Source organism: Euprymna scolopes, chromosome 35, assembly GCF_053919585.1.
Source record: "Euprymna scolopes isolate OS-2025 chromosome 35, ASM5391958v1, whole genome shotgun sequence".
NCBI classification, from domain to species: Eukaryota; Metazoa; Mollusca; class Cephalopoda; order Sepiida; family Sepiolidae; genus Euprymna; species Euprymna scolopes.
Window position 1 is genome coordinate 70,940,159 of NC_136516.1, and position 21,416 is coordinate 70,961,574.

General features: G+C 34.0%; 1 protein-coding gene across 13 annotated transcripts in view; it reads right to left on the minus strand.

The window, feature by feature from the left end:
* LOC145259913 (rap guanine nucleotide exchange factor 6-like) overlaps nt 1-21,416 on the minus strand; it is a 917,527-nt gene that overhangs the window by 756,122 nt on the left and 139,989 nt on the right. For all 13 annotated transcript variants that reach the window (XR_013864228.1, XM_080117853.1, XM_080117856.1 and 10 more), the window contains exon 2: nt 18,461-18,738. Coding sequence is in view for 12 of the 13 variants with exons in the window: in XM_080117853.1 (XP_079973979.1) it covers nt 18,461-18,529 (69 nt within the window). In the remaining variant the exon portion in view is untranslated. The remainder of the gene's footprint in view (nt 1-18,460; nt 18,739-21,416) is intronic.

Genomic DNA, 21,416 nt, shown 5'->3' on the forward strand with positions numbered 1-21,416 from the left:
AAGCTTCTCCTTTCTTCCTCCAAACGTAAGAAGCATCCATATGGCCAAACACTTCAATTTTTGTTTCGTCAGTCCACAAAATACTTGAGAAAACGGACTCTGGAGAATTCACATGGGTCCTAGCAAACTTTAGACGTGCTGCAAGGTGTTTTCCGGTGTGCAATGGAGTCCTTCTTGGTCTTCTTCCTTTCAGACCATTTTCATGCAGAGTCCTTTGCAATGTTTGCCTTGATATTTTTATGCCAGAAGACTCCAGATTTTCTAAAATGTCCTTAGTAGTGGTGGTTGGATTTGCATTAACACTTCTTACAATATTCCTGGTGGCTCTAGCAGACAGTTTCCTTTTCCTTCCTCTACCAATCAAGTTGTTTGTTGTGTGGTGGCTCTGGAATTTTTTGATGATGCTCTGTACTGTTGCTGTAGGGACCTCAAATTTCTTGGAAATTGACTTGTAACCTAAACCATCCTTATGTGAATTCACAATTTTAGTCCTAAGATCATTACTAAGCTCTTTTTTCTTCCCCATTCTAATAATTTTTATTCTTTTATTGGTTTTCAGTTGATATCATTTTAATTTCTGAAAAATGCAAAAAACGAAATGAAATTAATCAAAGGTTGTATAAAAGCATTCAAAATAAGAATCAAACAGGAAACAAACAGTCAGAAACTCGATTAATACTGAAAAAATAAGGGGGTATGATTATTTTTGAACATTGCAGATTTTATAAATAGCTGTATATTTCTTTTATTACAAGTATCCCGAGATTTTAAAATGACGAAAATGATCAGAAGAGGTTTATTAAGAATATGTATCAATATGGACGTAAACAATAAATTCTTACAAAGTTACACCTAATAAACTCAATTTTCAAGGGGGGGGTATGAATAATATCGGGCACAAGTGTATATATATATATATATATATATATATACATATATATATATATATATATATATATGTATATATATATATATATACATATATATATATGTATATATATATATATACATATATATATATGTATATATATATATACATATATATATATATATATACATATATATATATATGTATATATATATATATATACATATATATATATACATATATATATATATATATATATATATATATATATATATATATATAAGGAATATTCTGTCAATGTTTTTATTTTTTGGTGACATTTTGTTAATGTTCTAATTTCTTAAGAATATTCTGTTAATATTAATATTATTTTCTTGGGTTATTTTGTTATTCTATTTTTTTTTATTTTTAGGGAAACGGTTTTTGTAAATAAATCAGATTTTCAAAATAAATTACAACAACGTACAGTTTATTTAAAAAAGGATTCCGTCCATTTCCAGTGTAATTTTCGTGATTGTTTCCAATTGTATTATTTGGAAGAATCCAATTAAACTGTTCTTTAAATTAATGCCGGCTTTTCGGGCTCGCGATTGCTTCGCAATGTTCGCAGGCATTTTTAACAAAAGCCAACAAAACAGAAAAGTTTCTGAATTTTTTAGATGAATATTGATAATTCGTATTATTGTGATCATTCGGATTACTGTTCTCATCAGAGTGATATTTTAACAATGTTTCGATGGATGTAAGCTACGACCTTCTTCAGAGATATCTTGTCGAACTTTGAATCTTTCTGTCTAACTCGGGAATCTTTCTGTCAGACTTTGAAATCTGCACGGAGTTTCGAATGGAATCCAATGATAGCATGCTCTCGTTCCGTCAGCCATCGCTGGGTAGAAATCGTAAGAAATACGCAATTATATTTTTGAGTGTCGCCCGAACTGAGGGTTGAACTTCCAACCTCCAGAAGAGTGTAACTTACAACTGAATTACCAAGTACTTTAACCATTATGCTATGTGTTCTTGCAATAACCACTCAAGATGAGAACAGTAATCCAAAATATAAATACAAATAATCAATCCTCATCTAAAAAATTTACAAACAGAACATCAATTCGACTGTTCGGCGCTTCAGCCTTTTCTGTTTTTAATTTGGAAGATCTCGACTCGGAACAAGGGGTGACAATTGTCTTTTTAAAAACGCACACGTTCTTTTATTTACAATTTTGAAATGAATTAAAAATCATTTTGAGATATTTTTGTTCATATATATATATATTTATTTTATTTTTTGGAAAAGAGTTTTTGTAATAAATTAAAATTCCAAAATAAATTAAAACAACGAACAGTTAATTTACAGAGGACTACGTCGATTTCCAGTGGAAAATTTTGTGGTTGTCTCCACTTGTCCCTAGTCGAACTCTTCACAAATGAAAAGCAAAAAGACCTAACATGCAGGAGTGCCGACTGTGTTTTAAATTTATGCTAAAGTGGAACACATACATTAAATCCGATGCCAAGGCCGCTGAAAAAAATGGTGGGATCCTTCTATCGATCCAGCAGATATCTCACTGCTGATGCAATTCTCTATCTATATAAGAGCCAGGTACGTCTAAGTATGGAGTACTGTAGCCACGTGTGGGCAGGAGCTGCTAGAAAGGACTCCTCGCCAACCTTTCACAAGAAACACCCGTCTAGCAGAAATCACTATCAATAATTTCCCCCCACTCTTTATTTGTACCTAAACCTAAACGTAGATTCCATGAACAAAGCTTCTTTATTAGAACTGCACACCTATGAAATTGTCTTCCATTTTCCTGCTTTCCAGCTGATTACAATATGGTTGTCTTCAAGTCTACAAAATTTAAATGTACACAATTTGGTGCTCAGCATACACGAATGAAGACTGGCCTGTAAAGGAGGAATTAGTGCCTTGCAAAGAAAAGAACACCGTCAACGACCTTCTCGTGGACAGAGACAGAATACTCTTTCTACTGTTGCACATCAAGCTCGGCTTAATCAAGCAGTTCACCAAGGCTTTGGACAAGAATGGTGACTGATTCAATTACTTGTGCCAGGCGTTTCCAGAATTAATCATGGAAAAGTTGAAAGCTGGCATTTTTGATGGTCCTCAGACCTGGCAGCTCGTCAGAGATTCAGAGTTCAAAAACTCAATGAAGGAAGTGGAACTGGAAGCGTGAAAGTGATTTTTCCGGTAGTGAAAAATTTTCTTGGCAACAATGAAGCCAGAAACTATGCAGAACTTGTCAATAATATACTGACTGCTTTCAAAAACCTGGGTTGCAACATAAGCGTCAAAATGCACTACGTATTTTCAAATATAGACTGGTTTCCTGAGAACCTAGGTTCAATGAGTGATGAGCATAGAGAGAGAGATTCCATCAAAGAGATGAAAGAGATGAAAACCAGGTATCTGGGTCACTGGGATACAGTCATGGTGGTTGACTACTGTTGAAATCTGAAGAGAAACCTTCTTACCACTGAGCATTCCAAGAGGTCAAAGAAACGGAAGTTCAAGCCCTGAAGTTTGGACAATGGTAAAGCAACATGCAATTTACGTGTACCCAACTTTATCGATACACGCCATTCAGTTTACAGTAATCGATGTTTTTATCAGGTAATCAATGTATGTTATTGGCAAAACATTTTTTCTCTTAAAAACATATTTAGGATGATATGTGTTGCCAAAATCTGCTGATAATGCCACAAAAATTTATTCGATTTTGTTAGAAAATCTGATTTTATTTTCAAAGCAACTTAGCACAAAATTTGACCTGATGGAGAGAAACAGAAACTGATGCCATTTTCTGATTCACCAGCGCAAGAATACCTAAATCAGTTAGAAAAATCTAGACAACATTCAAAGAGCAAAAAATTGTTGTCCTGTGTATTCATATTAAAACCCTTTTTTTTCTATTTATTTAAAAATTAAATACAACTTTTTTATACATGGGTCCTGGAATTGCATTCATCTGCAAAATTTTAAACATTCATTTTAATTAATACCCTATTAGTCCTTTTTCGTTTTTCTTATGGGATGATTATCTTTAGTTAACTATTACGTGTAATTATATTCATACAGCTATTCTACATGATTTATACTTGCGTAATATTTGCATAAAAAGATTATAGTAAACACAAACCTCTTTCTATATATTTTTATGCGTCCGTATATATATATATTTGTTTAAAAAATTTTGCCTACCAAACTCTTGTCAGTTTTTGGTTTACAGATATGAAACTTAATATGTAGGGTATTCGAACCCATGCGAAATTTTATATTTGGGTTTTAGCTGAGGAAAGTCGGTGCAAAAGTGTGAAAATTAAAAAAATGGAATTTGCCCGGTGAAAGCCGAACAAGGGCGTTACGAATATGCATGTGTAACGTAATAGCTATTGGTTCATGTTTTAATTTTTAGTCTTGCAGCAAACATGTTTTTATAGCTCAGGCACTAATGTCAAAGGAAATACGTAATTGTAAACTAAACGTTTTGGTTTCGATTCTCATGGTGGTGGTGCACGAGTCATTTTTTTTTTTTTTTTTAACTTTTTAAAATCATTGCTACATATTGGGTCCAATATAGTATAATAATAAATACAAAATCTGCATTAATTAAAATATCATATTTAAGCGTATTTTACGACCGGGCAATGCCGAGCGGCCTGCTAGTATATATATATATATATATATATATATATATATATATATATATATATATATATATATATATATATATATATAAAAGAAACATTGCAGACACATTTAACTAATTTTTAAGAAACATTCTAAAGATGATACTTCTTCGTAGTAGGAGAAATATGATGCGTACAAAACTACCCGACCAAATGGGATTTTTATTTGCCAAAATGCAGAGATTTAGGATAGATCACAGCACTTCCCAGTGCCAAACATAATTCGCAAACTGTGCCTATGCTCTTCGGGGCATGTTTTGAGGCTTCCCACTTGGGAACTCAGTGGTTTTTTTATTCAATAACAACGATTACAAAACTTCTAATTAAGCTGCTAGAGATATACTAATGAGGACGAGAAAAACCGACACATGCAATCCCTAAGGAATAGAGATAACAGGGGGAGAGAGAGAGAGAGAGAGAGAGAGAGAGAGAGAGAGAGAGAGAGAGATGTGCGACGTGCGTGGTGTGAAATAGTTAATGCTGTGTTCTCCGTGATATACGCGTTGTTTAACATTTTAAAATAAAATACGTATGTTATATTAATATTATAGCACGGAAAAGAAAAAAGGCGCTGTTTTACAATTTGTCATTGTTCTGGGGGACACAACTCTGTTTTACTAAGAGATTCGTACATTTTTTTCATCTCACAATTTAGGACGCTAATAATGCTGTCAGTAAGTTTTCACGGGCGGTTTACAAAAACATACTTTTATGTTTTTCGTTCTTTTTGGGGAGTGGTATTCAATTATAGAACTTGTATGGTTTTTAACGGGTGCTTCTGCAGTTTAATAAACCGTTTTTCCGTAAGTAACCCGCCGACATTAACCAAATAGAAGAACCGTTTAATATTTCACAAACATTCTGTTTATATTGGAGGTGTGGGGGGGGGGTTGCTCGGTTAATGTCGGCACGTTACAGCGCCAGAAAAAATATTCTGAGGAAGTCCATCACGTCTAAATATTGATTTTAAACAAATAAATGTTTTTGTGTTTTTATTTTTGTGTGTTTTTTTACAAAATCTTTGCGTTGTATTTTGGCCTATAAACGTATTTCATTTTAACATTTAAACAACGCTTATATCACAGAGTACACAACGTTAACTCTTTCACGCTACGGCGACCACGAGTTTTCACCTGGACATTTAAAAATAATGTTTTGAAGAAAAACACACGGATTTTTACTACTAAATCCTTTTCGTCTTAACATCACGGTATGGAAAAGTCTAGTAATCCGAGTGAAGAAACTATTTGAGTAGAACGCTTTCCAACGTCTAGGGATCTCAACAGTGAAGTTTTGCTGCTTGCCGGGTTAGTCAGGAGTATGTACGTCAAGTAGGCACAAGTGCAATGAGTTCATCAGAATACATTCCATGAAAGTACTTGTAAAACAGGCTCAGCGATGCAACACTGCAACGATGGGACAGAGGTTGATGTTTAGTTGGAGTGTGGGACTTATTAAATTTTATACTCTTTTTGGACCCTGTCTAAAAGTGAGAGATTAATAATAGATGCATCATATACTCATATATAGATGCATCATATACTCATATATACTCATATATAGATGCATCATATACTCATATGTACTCATATATAGATGTATCATATACTCTTTTTTTGGACCCTGTCTAAAAGTGAGAGATTAATAATAGATGCATCAGCCCAGATGTGGCAAAAATGATTCATACGTGACGGAATTACGTCTTTGTACAGATATAGAAGATTCGCCGGTGTGAGTAGAGGGAACCCACCTTCTTTGCAGCAGTCTTGGCAATGTTCTCAATATATTTGTTCGAATTCATGTTGCATGTGAATGGAGTTTGAATGATCGTCTCTTAGGTATGGTGTTGTTCGTCATGGCAATCGGTAAGTCGTTATTGGAGCGATTCTGATGAGTTAAATCCTGACGCCTGCAGTGAAACCAATTCATCACTGATAACCGACCCAGAGCACAAGCTGTATTTTACGAATGACCACCAGAAGGACAGAAAAGACGTTAACAATTATATGGGGGACGATTTCTGAAGTTTAAAAATGAAACAAAAGCCTCTTTATATGCAAGACTTTTCTTACCCTCCCCTATTCACGATTCTTTCGTTCTGATTGCTGGAAGCACGATTGTATTAGCATTTAACTGAAAAGCGAAAAGACCGAATGTGACTAGTTGATCAATATTGTAAGATCCGCTACAGGAAATTATAGAAACTAAGCCCGTCTCCAAGCGGATTATATGATTATCCATACACAGCTTTTACTGAACAGCCATATTAGTTTCACACCCTACTCCTGGGTATATTTGATATCGTACGTGTTTAGTCTGTAATGAAATGAGCAGCCAGGGCTTTGGAGTTAGTCTCTTTTATATATATATATATATATATATATATATATATATATATATATATATATATATATATATATATATATATATATATATATATATGTTTTGTTTATTTGCATGCCTCCCCCTATATTGCTAAAGTAAGCGAAACAATTAAATACAACAGAACCGCTAAAAAAAAAAAAAAAAAAAACCCACTGTGGACCGCCCGGGCGCCCTTACTTGCTTTCTTGAATCTTATATATATATATATGCGGCTCACTATGATAAATTGCTATCACAAAAGCAAAAAAACAAAATTCATCTACCTACTTTTCTTTCTGCCTTTACTTACGTATTCACACATTGTTGTGAAACAACAACTATAGGCGATGGGGATAACAGTTCACAAATAATTAAATACATAAACTATTTTCCTTATTAATAAACTCACGGATATTTTTCTATAAAGGAAAAATAAAAAAGTTTGCCACACTAATTCCTTCTTTAAAAAAATGAATTTTTGTCCTTTTCTTTTTTTTTTTTTTCTTGATGGAGAGGGGTTCATTTATACAAACTGAGCCACAGCAACGCATGGCCGGGTATGGCTAGTATTATAATAAATATGAAATCTGCATTAATCAAAACATCATATTTAAGCGTATTTTATGACCGGGCAATGACAGACGGCCTGCTAGTATATATATATATATATATTACTAAACTCTCGACCCCAAGTTGAAGAGCCATTGCTCAAAACGACCAAGTGCTACAATAAGATGACTGGGATGCCATTAGAGATCACATCAGAGATGCCCTATGAGAAAATATCCTTTCTCTTCCTGTGGGACAGTGCACAAATGAGACTACTGAATGGTTCAAAGCAGCAATTGAACCACATATTCTCACATAGAAGTTCTATAGCAAACTCCATTCTCCCAATGGTTTACTTCTACTTGCACAGCATGCCATTGCTCAGAAGCAACATGCATACTGCAAATTTATCCTGCATAAGTCCAGTAGAAACAGACAAAAGTTTATAAAAACTAGAAGTAATTGTAAGAAAGAAGTAGCGACAGTTAAGGGAGAATATAGCGAAACCACCAGAAAACGCATTGAAGCACAGAAATTAGGAACTCGTGATTTCTGGAAAATCTACAACAGTGTAGCAAATAATGGGCAATCAACAATTCCCTCATTATTCGACAATCTTGAGGTTGTTTGCAACCGAGAAAGCTTACATACTTGGCCATCAGTTTACCTCAAACTCTACTTTGGACCTAACAAACCACTCCCTCCCTGATTTTCCTTTGTGGACTGACACCACACTAGATGATCTGAAAATCACCCCTTCTCAAGTGCAAAAAAAAACCTAGACACCTCAAAAGCATGTGGACCTGATCTCATCCCGGCTGTACTAATAAAAAATGCTCCGCTGGGGTTGCTCCAGTTCTTGCCAAACTCTTCAACAAATGCCTTAATGAATCATGCTTTCCTGACTGCTGGAAAACTGCTTCTGTGGTACCAATTTACAAGAATTCTGGCGAAAGAACTGACCCATTAAATTATTGTCCTTCCTCTTCAAATATTTAAGTCCATAAATAATCAAGCTCTAGTCCACCACCTTACAGTTGCTAAACTTCTGCATGCCCATCAATATGGATTTAGGCAAGCCCGTTTAACTGCAGATATTCTCATGAAAATCAGATCCGATTGTATTACTGGAAGAATACTTAATTATATTCTTCTCAAGTAAGAGAAGAATCCAGGTTGTCTTCGATAGCCGTACATCTAATCAATGTGATACAAATGCAGGTGTACCTCAGGAGTCGATCCTTGACCATTTATTATTCTTGATATTCATAAATGACCCCCCTGATAAAATAGTCTCTGAGATGGATATATTTGCTGACGGTGCCACACTCTATAACAGACATGAGAGGAAAACAAATGAGCACATATCTAAGGCAATGGTGGAAACCCTAAAGGAAAACCTCCAGTCTGTAATGGAATGAGGATAAAAATGGATGCTAACGTTCAATGCTGCCAAGACTAAGCTCCTTTTCTTTTAATAATTACACACTTCTCAACCAATAATAGCTATGGCTAAAGATACATTACCTGAAAGTACTTCGTTCAAACTCCTCGGCTTAGCATTCACAGGGAGTTGGAACAGATACATCAAGAGCATTTCCAAGGCATCTGTGAAGAAGGTGGGCTCTCTCTACCCTGCTAGAAAGTTACTTACGCCTGAAAGTATCATGTACCTCTACAAGGCCACCATTCACCCATGTATGGAGTACTGTTGTCACACTTTGGCTGGTGCATATCCTACTAGTCTCTCACTCCTGGATAGGGTTCAAAAGAGAATCGCCAACCTGATACGAACATTAAATTAATATATAGATATGCTAATTTAATGATTGGAGGATTTCCCGATCACTGAAGACGCAACGTAAAAAATAAAAAAATAAAACAAATTAAAAAAATGTCGCTTTTGGGTCATACATGAAACTAAAATATACCTTTTTGGTCTTCTAGCAATTATCCAAGGGTAGTATCTGTTCTATCTAAATATGGTATTATGATATCGTGGGATTTTAGTTCACATCGGGCGTCCATACAATGGAAATATATTACAGACTCCTATAAGGATGTTGGAGATGAACCGTAATAACCAGATATATTCTGACACTACATTAACCAGATTACTTAGATAAATATTTTAACATTTTTAACAACAGGCTACAATATCAAAGTGTAGTATCTGTTCTTCAGATGCGGCACTTCCATTTCTCGTTCTCTTTCAGTGGAGGAGAAATCCTTCACGACTGAGACAATTTTTATTTTTGTACCTTTTCTCCACGTTAAAAAACGACCCTGGTGTCTAACTCTGTCCCGTGGGGAGGCATTATAAATAGGTACAATAATATCACTGGGTCTCCATTCACGCTGGACGTCCACAGAATGCCAAGCAGCAACATATTACATATGAAAGATGCCACTGTGGAATTTCCATAGGTCCCACTAGTATATAATAATATCTTTTGTTAAAATTTCGCAAATATCAAAAGAAACTGAATCATCATGAAAGACTTCACTTTCTGTTCACGCTCTTTGCATAAAACTAACTCAAGCTAAATATAGCTTACATTATTATCCTTTACGCCTAGCAGCTCTGTTTGAAAAATCATAATGACCAGTTAATCACCTTAAGAAAGGATCCTGTACACACAACTATATAAACATACCGAACTATATAAAGATATTGATATTTAGTCTACCCACAACTGCAAAGAGTGATTTTCATAAACAAATATGATAATAGATGATAGATGAATCGTTGGTGGACATGAGGAACAGATGTGCACCTCGTCTTTTCCCTCGTATCTCGTCAGAATCTTTTACTTTTACTGAAAACAATATGCAAGAAACCACAGTAAATACTTTTGTTTATTTAATGAACACAAACGTTTTGTCTTATCTTGGGTAACTCAGTTTAAGCTTTAAACAGGCTTAATCTACGTTTCTTTTTTTTTCTTCTTTTTTTTTTACTTGGGAGTCACCACTTATCAAGGCCCAAAAGCCACTGGAGGATAAGGGTTAATGATTGTAAGGTGTTAGTGTATTAATCGTTAATGGTGTAAATTGGGTAGAATTTGATTATTTATGGGGACGGTTCAACAAGAATTTGTGTACATTGGGCTTGAAGGCTACAATGTTGTATTCAACGGGGAAACAGTCCAGTGGAACAGTTCTGGGAAAGAAGCTTTGTTTATGGAATCTGCGTTTAGATTTAGACACAGATAGAGAGTTGAGGAAATTCTGAATTTTTTAGATGAAGATTTATTATTCGTATTTGGATTCTTTAGACTACTGATCTCATCTTATGTGTTATTTTAACAACGTTTCAGTCGATGTAACCTCTGGCCTTCTTCAGATGTATTGCAAAACTCTGGAATTTTACCGGCCCACAAGAACCCATGGTGCAGTGGATAGAGTACTTGATGAAATTCAGTTGCTAAAGTTACACCCTCCTCCTGAAGGGTGGAAGTTTCAAATTCTCGGTGCAGGTGACATACACAATATAATTGTGACTTGTACCCAGTCATGGTTGATGAAATGAGAGCATGCTACTCACGTGGATTAAATAAAGGCTTCCATTCAAAATTTTATGCAAATTTGTGAGTGCGGCGACAAGATACTGAAGAAGGTCAAACGTTGCATCAAATAATAAAAGGATTGTGAAATAACATTCAAAATAAGAACAGTAGTTTGAAGAATTCAAATAAGATGATATTAATGCACATATTTTACTTACATATTTATAGTTAACATAAATAGCTTATATCCATATCAGTCAAGGATACATCCTGGACACAGTCTGATAGGCTTGGCTATTTTTAGATTAGGTATTGGCTTTGTATCTGTCGGGCTGAGGTATGCCTATCATGGAATAAGTTTATTGTGTACGGCCTGAGACGCCCTTACTGGAGAATACCAACAGGGTTGCCTAGGCAATTTTTAAAAGGTCAGTATGCTTCTCCTTTAAGAGCGCTTACTTGATTTTCACCACCTTCCATCCTTGTGTCACATCTTTTAGTGAGAAGGAAGTAGATACCTACTTACATATTTTATCTTACATATTTTTTCTAAAACGCTTATAACAATTCTGATATTAGCAAGATATACAATCAACGTCTCGACCCAATAATTACTTTCAATCGCTGATTGCAAACATTTTCAAGGCGAATGTGTATTAAACAACATTTGTGAAACCCCACCCGCTTGACAACAATTGTTCTGACTGTGTCGCTATTTCTCACACATTGGTGACTGCCGAAGGCAAGCACTAGTTCACAAGTATATAAAAAAAAAGAGAAACAAAAGACTTCAACACATTGTGTAGATATCAGGTGCAGTCGATTTTTCGTCAGTCAGAAAAAAACTTGTACACTTCATTTTTGTATAAAAATATAACAACTTTTATTTCTGTTTCTTTCTTTACTGCCTCATATTCGTGCACCCTGTTAGAGAAGAAGCGTGTGGACTGGGTGGTGGGTGAGTGGAACCACCAACTTGTGCTAATATGTGCTTGCCAGCTGATTGCAGACTTCTCTCTTCTTTTGCCTTTTTTCTCTGGGCTATATATGTGACCTGCTCTTTGCAGGTGCGCTCACCTTCAACAGCTATGTGCGTCAAATAGTTGACTTTTCACCACTGATGACATGAATTCTGACAACCCAACCCCATCATTCAGTGTATTTGCTACCAGCTGTCATGCATGTGTTTGTGTGTGAGTGTGTGTGTGTGTGTGTGTGTGTGTGTGTGTGTGTGTGTGTGTGTGTGCGTGTGACAGTACTCTTGGTGTATGTATGACATCGACCATCTAATCGGTAATGTCTAAATCTTAGTTTTCTGTCGAGGCCATGTTCGTCAGTCAGTTAATCAATTCATCTTCTTATCTCGGCTTTCTAAAGTTCTGATCTGGTTCAAGCCACAACCTGCCGTTAATTGTCGCAAACTCAAGATTTTCATAAACTGTAAACTATTGTTAACTGTCACAAAACTCACGCCCACTTCTCTCGTCCGTGAACTAAAAAAGGCTAAAATACACAATATATCATAAAATAAAATGCTGTGAAGACAGGATGTGTGAAAAAAGACAAAAGGAAAAACAAATTAAGTGCAGAAATAAATCATCAAAAACCAGAGCATTACCGGTTTCATTTGGATTAATGAACGTCTTTGATATGAACGATGATACAAACAAAACCTGGTGAAATTCTTGTTTTTAATGATTTATTCCTGTGTTTAATTTCTTTTTCTTTTATCTTTTTGCACACACACACACACACACACACACACACACGCGTATAGGTTGCATTAATTCTTTTTCTACATACCTGATTAATTTTTTTAGTTTCACATTATAACTGGCAGATGAATTTGCTGTACTTGTGTACCCTAGCATTTTCGATTTTATCTTTAAAAGTAAATTGAACTTGAAAATCCTATCTAAAAATAGCACGATCAGTATTCTACAAAAGTATCTATTTTATATATATATATATATATATATATATATATATATATATATATATATATATATATATATATAAAATAGGTACTTTTCATTGTTTTTTTTTTTGGAGGAAGGGTATGAGTTCTTGAGTGTTGACTATTCTGGACTTTTAACCCGAATACTCTGTTCTCCTTACTTCCAACATCTTTTAAATTTCTTTTGTTTTTGTTTTTTTATTTAAATGATTTTTTTATTTTTTAGCAGGATGTGAAGGAAAATTTGACTAACATCCTACTACCTGCCACCCCAGGTCAGATTTGGAATCATTGTTCAAATAAGCATGAACATTTCCCCACTAATTACGATTACCCTTCCAAATGACTGGCTTGTTTTTATGCCATTCCATTTTGTTAGTCAGTGGGTCAAGCTAAGCTACCACCATTGCAACTGTACAAGAACCAAAAAAAAAACAACAAAAAAAACCATTTTTTTTAAAAAGAGTGCTTGACACCAGGATATGAAGTGAACGCAAACTACGTAATTATTATTAAGTACACATCACCAAGCACCAAGTTGGGAATTTTTATTTTAAATATGCCAATGAATCTTGCTCTAGCCTGACAAAAAAAAGGGTAGTGGAAACTGGGGCATCAAGAAAAGCAATACGCGCGTGCGCACACACAGGTTTGCTACACTGACATGATAATGTTTCAATCTGTAGCTATTAATAATTAAGATCTCGTCAGGCAAAAACGTCTGTATAAATGAATATTAATATAAATAGTTCTATTTGTTATTGAGCACTATTACATAAACTCATTGGGTATTCTTTGGATTTTACTCTGTGAATAAATTCTTAATCTCGACTACTCTCACTCTCTTTCTTTCTCTCTCTCTCTCTCTATCTCTCTCTCTCTCTCTCTCTCTCTCTCTCTCTCTCTCTCTCTCTATATATATATATATATATATATATATATATATATATATATATATATAATGAAATAAGAATTACAGTTAAGTTTACCAAAATGATCCAAGATGGCAAAACTAAAGTATATTATAAACATTGAAGAGTTAATATTTATAAAGTAATCTGAACCAGATGTAAAAGCTCGATAAAACCAAATAGGAAATAGAGCTTATAATAAGAACAAGTAGTTAATAAAACATGTTAAAAAGCACTTTGAAAAAGAGTTAAAAACATCTTTAATTTTAAAAAGGAAGCACAAAATAAGTGAATAGTTCTTAATCCGCGGAGTTTCGAAGAAATACTTTCCTTCTCATCAGAGGTTAGGATTTAGCAAAATGCGGGATCGGATTTTGCTTGCAAAAGTATTTAATGAAACTACAAGTAAGTCATAGATGTTACTTGATAACAAAAAGTGAAGCAGAGGGAATAGGGTGAAGAAAAAAGTGATTTCACGTGAAACTCTGCGGATTAAGGACTATCCACTTATTTAGTGCTTCCTTTTTAAAATTAAATATGTTTTTAACATGTTTTATTAACTACCTGTTCTTCATATATATATATATATATATATATATATATATATATATATATATATATATATATATATATATAATAAAATTAAGCTGACTTTTACTGGCCTATATGTAAACTGATCTTCTTTTGTGTCAAAATCATGAAAGGTCAGCTTAATTTATACTTTGGTACATAGAGTTCTCAAGATTTGCTCACCTAGCAGACTTGGACTCCTAAATAGATAGGACCAGGTAAATATTAATTAATAATGGTTATCCAGAAGACCTTATTAATGACTGTATTAACAAAAGGTTGCAGATTTCAAAACCCCTTAAAATATTTGGACCTTTAAAATGTCTCATTTATTTGAAACTAGCAGGCCGCCCGGCGTTGCCCGGTCGTAAAATATGCCTCTACTCCTTGAGTTTGGTATATATTACAAGACTTGCCTTTTTTTTTTCAAGGATAGTGTGTGCCCTACATCCACTACAGTAATATCATTTGTTAATTTAAATGCTAGTGTGATGCTGCTTATGTGGGACGAACTTCCTCGTATAAACCAACGCATTCCATTTAGGAGACAAGAAAGGATTCGTAAAATCTCCCTTCTTCTGCGATTTTGGACTCTGCTATTAGCCAGCATTTGGTTAAGAATCCATTTTGTGCCAGTAAATGTAAAATAGAGTGATTTGAGGTACTACATAGAGCAGATCCCAAAAAATCATAAAAACATTTTGGAGGCTGTCTCTATTGTTATTCACAAACCTTTGTGCCATCAAAACGGGGTCTATAAAAGCGTTGAATCTTTTTGGGGAACTTTGATTTCCCACCGTTTATTGTTCTCCCACGCAATGCTATTTTAATCGACTTTTACATGGATGTTTAATTAAATTATTTATTTTAATCGCTTCTGGCATTTCAAATTCTCCCCCATGGCTCTTTATTTTCATCAATATTGTTATTTAGAATTATATTATCGATTTTCTCGTGACGAGATAATTGAAAGCGCTCTAAAGAGTTTTCTGCCTGTCAAGTGTGCACGCGCATATATATATATATATATATATATATATATATATATATATATATATATATATATATGTATATATATATATATATATATATATATATATATATATATATATGTATATATATATATATATATATATATATATATATATATATATATATATATATATATATATATATATATATATATTTATATATGAAAATTTTGGGAGGGTACAAAATTTAATTATGGCTAAATACAGACCAATCAACATGACGATTAAAAAAATAAAAAATGAAAATAAAGGTTAGCTAACCAGGTTTCGTTCCTCGCTCAATTGAGCTAAATCAAGGAAAATACGATTAAAAAAATTATGAATATGGCAGGGGAGTAAAAAAAAAAAACAAAAAAAAAAAAACGAAAAATAAGCGGGGGCGGGGAATTACATAGAAACCAAAGTAAGTCCTGAAAGATTTTTTTTGCTTGCAAAGAGGTCTCAAAGACTTAATAAAAATGGTTCCTAGAATTTTTAGGATGATTGCGACTTACTCAAGATCGTAAACATGTCAGCACTGAAATTCTCTATGGGTCTAATCCCCCCCCCCTCCCGGAGTCTAAAGAGCAAAGTTTAATTTAATGTATTAATACTTTAAAAGAACAGTGCTCATAGTACTGTAGATATGTAAGCTCAATAGTTATATTTATCCTAGAGCTATATTAGAATTGGGTATAAGGATTAATAATTGTAAATTATAAATCAGTTCCAAAAGGATGTCTTAAACTCCCCACCCACCCCTCTTTGTCCTGATGTGGAGACTATATTCAAAAACATAATCTTTGTCAATTATTGTCAATGTTTATTGCCAAGTTTAATAAAATGAATATCGTTTCCGAAACGATCGTACACTCAATTTGATTTTGTTTGTTCATCCTTTTGAAACTGATTTATAATTTACAATTATTAATCTTTATACTCTCTCTCTCTCTCTATATATATATATATGTATATATATATATATATATATATATATATATATATATATATATATATATATATATATACATATATCCGCGGATTAAGGACCATCCATTTATTTTGTGCTTCCTTTTTAAAATTAAATACGTTTTTAACTCTTTTTCAAAGTGTTTTTTAACATGTTTTATTAACTACTTTAATTCAAACACATAAATACACGACAAGCGTCCTAAACCACTAGACAAACGGTTGAAGGGATCTTGGGTCCCGTTCTCTCGTCTCTTAACACTCGTAATATCTCTCTCTCTCTCTCTCTCTCTCATCGTCGTAAACTTCTTCTCTTCATTAGTAGAATGGACACGTCATCACCAGGGTACCAGTATCCCTCAAGTAAAGTGTCCAAGCCAAATCCTCTTCTTCTCCTTCCCTTATGTAACATATATATAGAAAGAGAGAGAGAGAGAGAGAGAGAGAGAGAGAGAGAGAGAGAGAGAGAGAGAGAGAGAGAGAGAGAAAGAGACATACATATAGACAGCAGACAGACAGACAGACAAACAGAGGGGGGATAAAAACCGAGTGTAGACCCTCCGTAAAATATGATGGTAAAAAACTATGTGAGCAGAGCTAGATAGTAAGTCATGAAAAAATATATTGCAATTCAGTTACACAGAATTTTCTGCATTTTATCCTCAACAGCCTGATTAATCCTCACGGGAATGAAACTTGGAAAATTCTGTGTAGATTAATTGCCATATATATATAATTAAAGTGAACGTAGATGTGTCCGGTTCACTTCAATAATCATGTATGCAAACTTGATTTTTATTAGTAAAAACGGAGAGGCTTAATCTTAATAATAATTGATAATAATAAAAAAGAAAGGAAAGAATAATCACGGTTGCAAATTTAAATCTGATGAGCAAAGCAGGAGAGGATTAATCTCAATAAAATCTGATAATAATCAGAAAAGAAAAAAATAGGATGACTCCTCAACAAAAGGGCGGCTTGGAGAAGAGGTTATGCGACAATATTTCAAAAAGAACATTTAATTTCTCAATTCAATGGACATTGCGAAAGTGTGCGAGTTATAAAATAGTTAATCCGAGTAAAAATTTAAGATAAAAACATATGGTTATGTAGAGAAAAGATGGCATTAAGTCAAATTAAGCCAGTAATCAAAATTGGTTTAACAATCCCAGATAAAGAAAGAAAATAAAAAAATAATGAAAGAAATTGATCAACCAACCGTATGACTTTTCACAGATAACCAGAGAGAAACAGACATGCAAATCACTCATTTGTAATCAACAGCAATAATTACATATCATGTTTATTTCTTCTCTTTAAAATTAAGTTTGTGTATATCTTCTTTCTTTTCTACTTCTTCTTCTTCTTCTTCTTCTTCTTCTTCTTCTTCTTCTTCTTCTTCTTCTTCTTCTAACTTTCTATATAATAAAACAATCTCGACTTTTCAATAAGAAGAGAACTGAACGTTTTCTCAATAAATCTTTTATACTCACCGCTTACATCACTCCATAAAGCATGTTTCACGAAACTATTTCATCCCCGTTTAAAAATTATTACATTAATTCCGAAGAAACTGCTTCTCCCAAATATGTAGTATCACAAAATAGATAGCAAAGAGTTTTACTCTTCATCCATTGTCCTTTCACGCACACCTTTCGTGTCACTGCATTACTTCTTTAACCGGTATAATTATTTTCAAGCCACCGTTTATTATTTCTTTTTTTTTTTTTTCACTCATACTAATTCCAACATACTACATTGCATTAAGATTTTGTTCATTAGAAGCGCTGGTTGAATTTGAATGAAATTAGATACGTATTATATACGTTTGAAGCCAAAACAACGCATTGTTACAAAATACACAGATATTTATTTTGTTTGAAATTTATGTTCAAGTTCATAAATATATTTCGAAGGAAGGTTGCCTTCGACACGAGTCGCGTGACTCACTGGCGGTCGTTGCATCTCTCAGTTAATTTTATCCACACACTTACACACACGGGATGTAATCACATAATGTTATTAACAAACAAGATCCTTACCTTCTGCGTCCGACGTTCGGGAGGTTTCTGAAGACATACTGTGAAATGGTAACTTCCATATAAGGCCATTGTAATTTTTTTTTTAAATTTTAGACAGTCAAGTGGGTGATATAAAATAAAATGCTACACCATGACTTATCACAGACAAGTGACGAATGGTAAATCCCAAATCCTTAATGCCGCTGTTTGTAATTGTTTAATTCCATTACAAGAAAACTTTGCCGCCAAATGACTGGAAGCCATTTTGACTCTGCCAATGTCAGTAAAATCTTTCCGATCTGCAAAGAAACAAACCAAAAAATATATAATTAATTTTATGGCTAGACATTCCTCGCCATTACATAGGAAACAGTGGAGTTATTTTAGTTTTTACTCAACTCTTCGTATTTTTTAAACAGTGCTTTTTAGGAATAGGTATCCATAGTTTTGCAGTCGTGACGTAAGCAATACCAACTACGAGCGTAAGAAGTTCCGACATGTTACAAAGTAGACAAATAGAATAAGCGTTGTACTTTTTTTTCTTGAGAAACGACTATTTTGCAATCACTTAGAAATGTCAAGTTTCCATCTTTACGTAATTTTTTTTTATACTTGTGGTTCAAAAATACAAAAGCATTAATTTGCATGTGAGAGGAACAATTGGGTTAAGAAGGACGAGTTGAGGCGGATAGTGGATTGAGTATTTAGCAGCTGAGAGAACATATCGACGTTAAAAGTTGGTGCGAATTACGGCGTCAGTGAAAAGGAGTGCTGCCAATTTCTATTTAGACTACATAATATCTTTTTACTTTTACAAGTTTTCATTTGGAATTTTTGGATACCGTTTTATTTACCTAGACAAAAGTAAATTTTTTTTATAACCAAAATAATAAAAAAAGTGGAACGATAAAATTGTCGTCCTAAAGAAAACAACACTACAACTTTATTTTTATTTTATTATTTATTGAAAAAAATCAATTCATGTAACTTGATTATGTAGTAGAGCTGACTTCTATTCAATGTAGCCACATTCAGCCTCAATCACCGTCTCAATATGGGACCGGAACTGAGAGCATGCCTTCTCCACAAACACCAGCGGGAGCTCAGCAAATATGCGGCAGTCAGGCTGGCTTTGGTGTTGTGGAAAGTCATGTTGGTGATGTTATCCACGTATGACCAAACGAAGTAGTCCAGCAGGTTCAGGTTGGGGGAGGAGGGGGAAGAGTACAAAGTCGTTGCACTCTTGAAGCCAAGCCTGAGTCTCTTTGGACTTGTGGGCTGGCGCTGTCCTACTGCCAAACCCAGAGTCTGCCAGCAACCACCTGATTACACAAGGGGATCACCACACTCTTCAGCACACCCAGGTACACTTTGGTGTTGACTTTCAAGCCGACTTCGAAGATATGAGGTGGCATGATGTGGCCCTCACTTGAAACTACACAAAAGACCATAACTGTGGCCGAAAACTTTGTTTTCATCACCTTGAACATATCCCTGTTATTCGTGGCAATCCAGCGATGCATTTTGAGAATGCTGGCAATGGTTCTGTTGCCATAATTTGGATCAGTAGAGAGCATGAGTGGCGCATCTCCATTTTCACTTGTTGAAAATTGTGTCACTTTCAGACATGATAGAATGGCTCTTGAGATTTGTACACAACTGGCCAATTAGTAGATGGTCTGCAACAAAAAATAAAACTGGTTTTCATTAAACGGAAATGGAATCATGTCGTCTTTTCTATGGCGATAACTTTATCGTTCCACCCTATAGAAATAGAAATAACAGTGATTCTACACAATACAATCCAAACTAAATCGACTTTTACCGAATTAGATCACCAAATTTAAGCAACGTTGAGTCTGGTCAGTATCAGATGGGTGGCCATCTGGGAATACCAGGTGCTGTATGTAAGAGGACATAAACACCTTGCAAGAACTGAAAAAATATATAACGTCATTATCTTCTCTGACCAGGATATATATGCGACTGGGGACCGCTTGTGAATTTGAAATTTGTTTGACACTTCCTCCTTCAGAGGAAGCTGGTTCAACTCGCCTATGATGAATGTCGCTGGCATACATACATACATATAGAGTTAAAGTAAAAAAAAAAACAAACAGTTTTGTTCGTATTGTGTAGAAATACAGAAACGGCATTCTATATTCTTAAGAATTTAAGAATACACTTAAATACAAGATAAAATCAACAGTTCCTTTCATTAAATTATTTCTCTAATAATAATAGTCAGTTTAATAAGCGAAGTTCGTTAACGTTCAGTGTTCAATGAAACTCGTAATTGAACTAGTTTTAAAACTTATACACTAGTTTTAAAACTTATACAGAAAAAGAAACTAAATTTTAGTTGTAATGTAGACAATATATATGAGACCATAGAAAAGAGAAGAGTTGAGATTGAGATATATGAGGAGTTAAAAGAAATCAGCTTGGAATACAAGATGAAATATGATATGAGGTGTGGCTGTTAGTGAAGCAATAAACACGTCATACAAAGAGAGGGTGAAGATTGGGAGCCCACAATGGATCAGACAATGAATCTAAAATCAGGAATGTAGATATCGGATTGGAAGAAAATGAAAGGAAAAATAAGAAAAGAAAAGAGAACGAAAGAGAAAACAAAAGATGAAAAGGAAACAGAAAAGAAACGGTAAAAAAGTAAAAGAAGGAAAAAGGAGAAGAGAAAATTTTTATTTTTGAAATTTTAATTCATGCATATTTTGTGTTTATTATTGCAGAGACAATTTTCTATTGAATATTATATTGTATCTAATATATATATAAGTATAGTATAGTATAGTAATATATATATATATGTGTGTGTGTGTGTGTGTGTGTGTGTGTGTGTGTGTGTGTGTGTGTGTAATATAGTAATATATATATAGTACTGATTTCAAAAGTTAAAAATAAGACAAATTTGAATGCCATCAGCTAGAATCGAAATCAAAACATTTAGAGCACC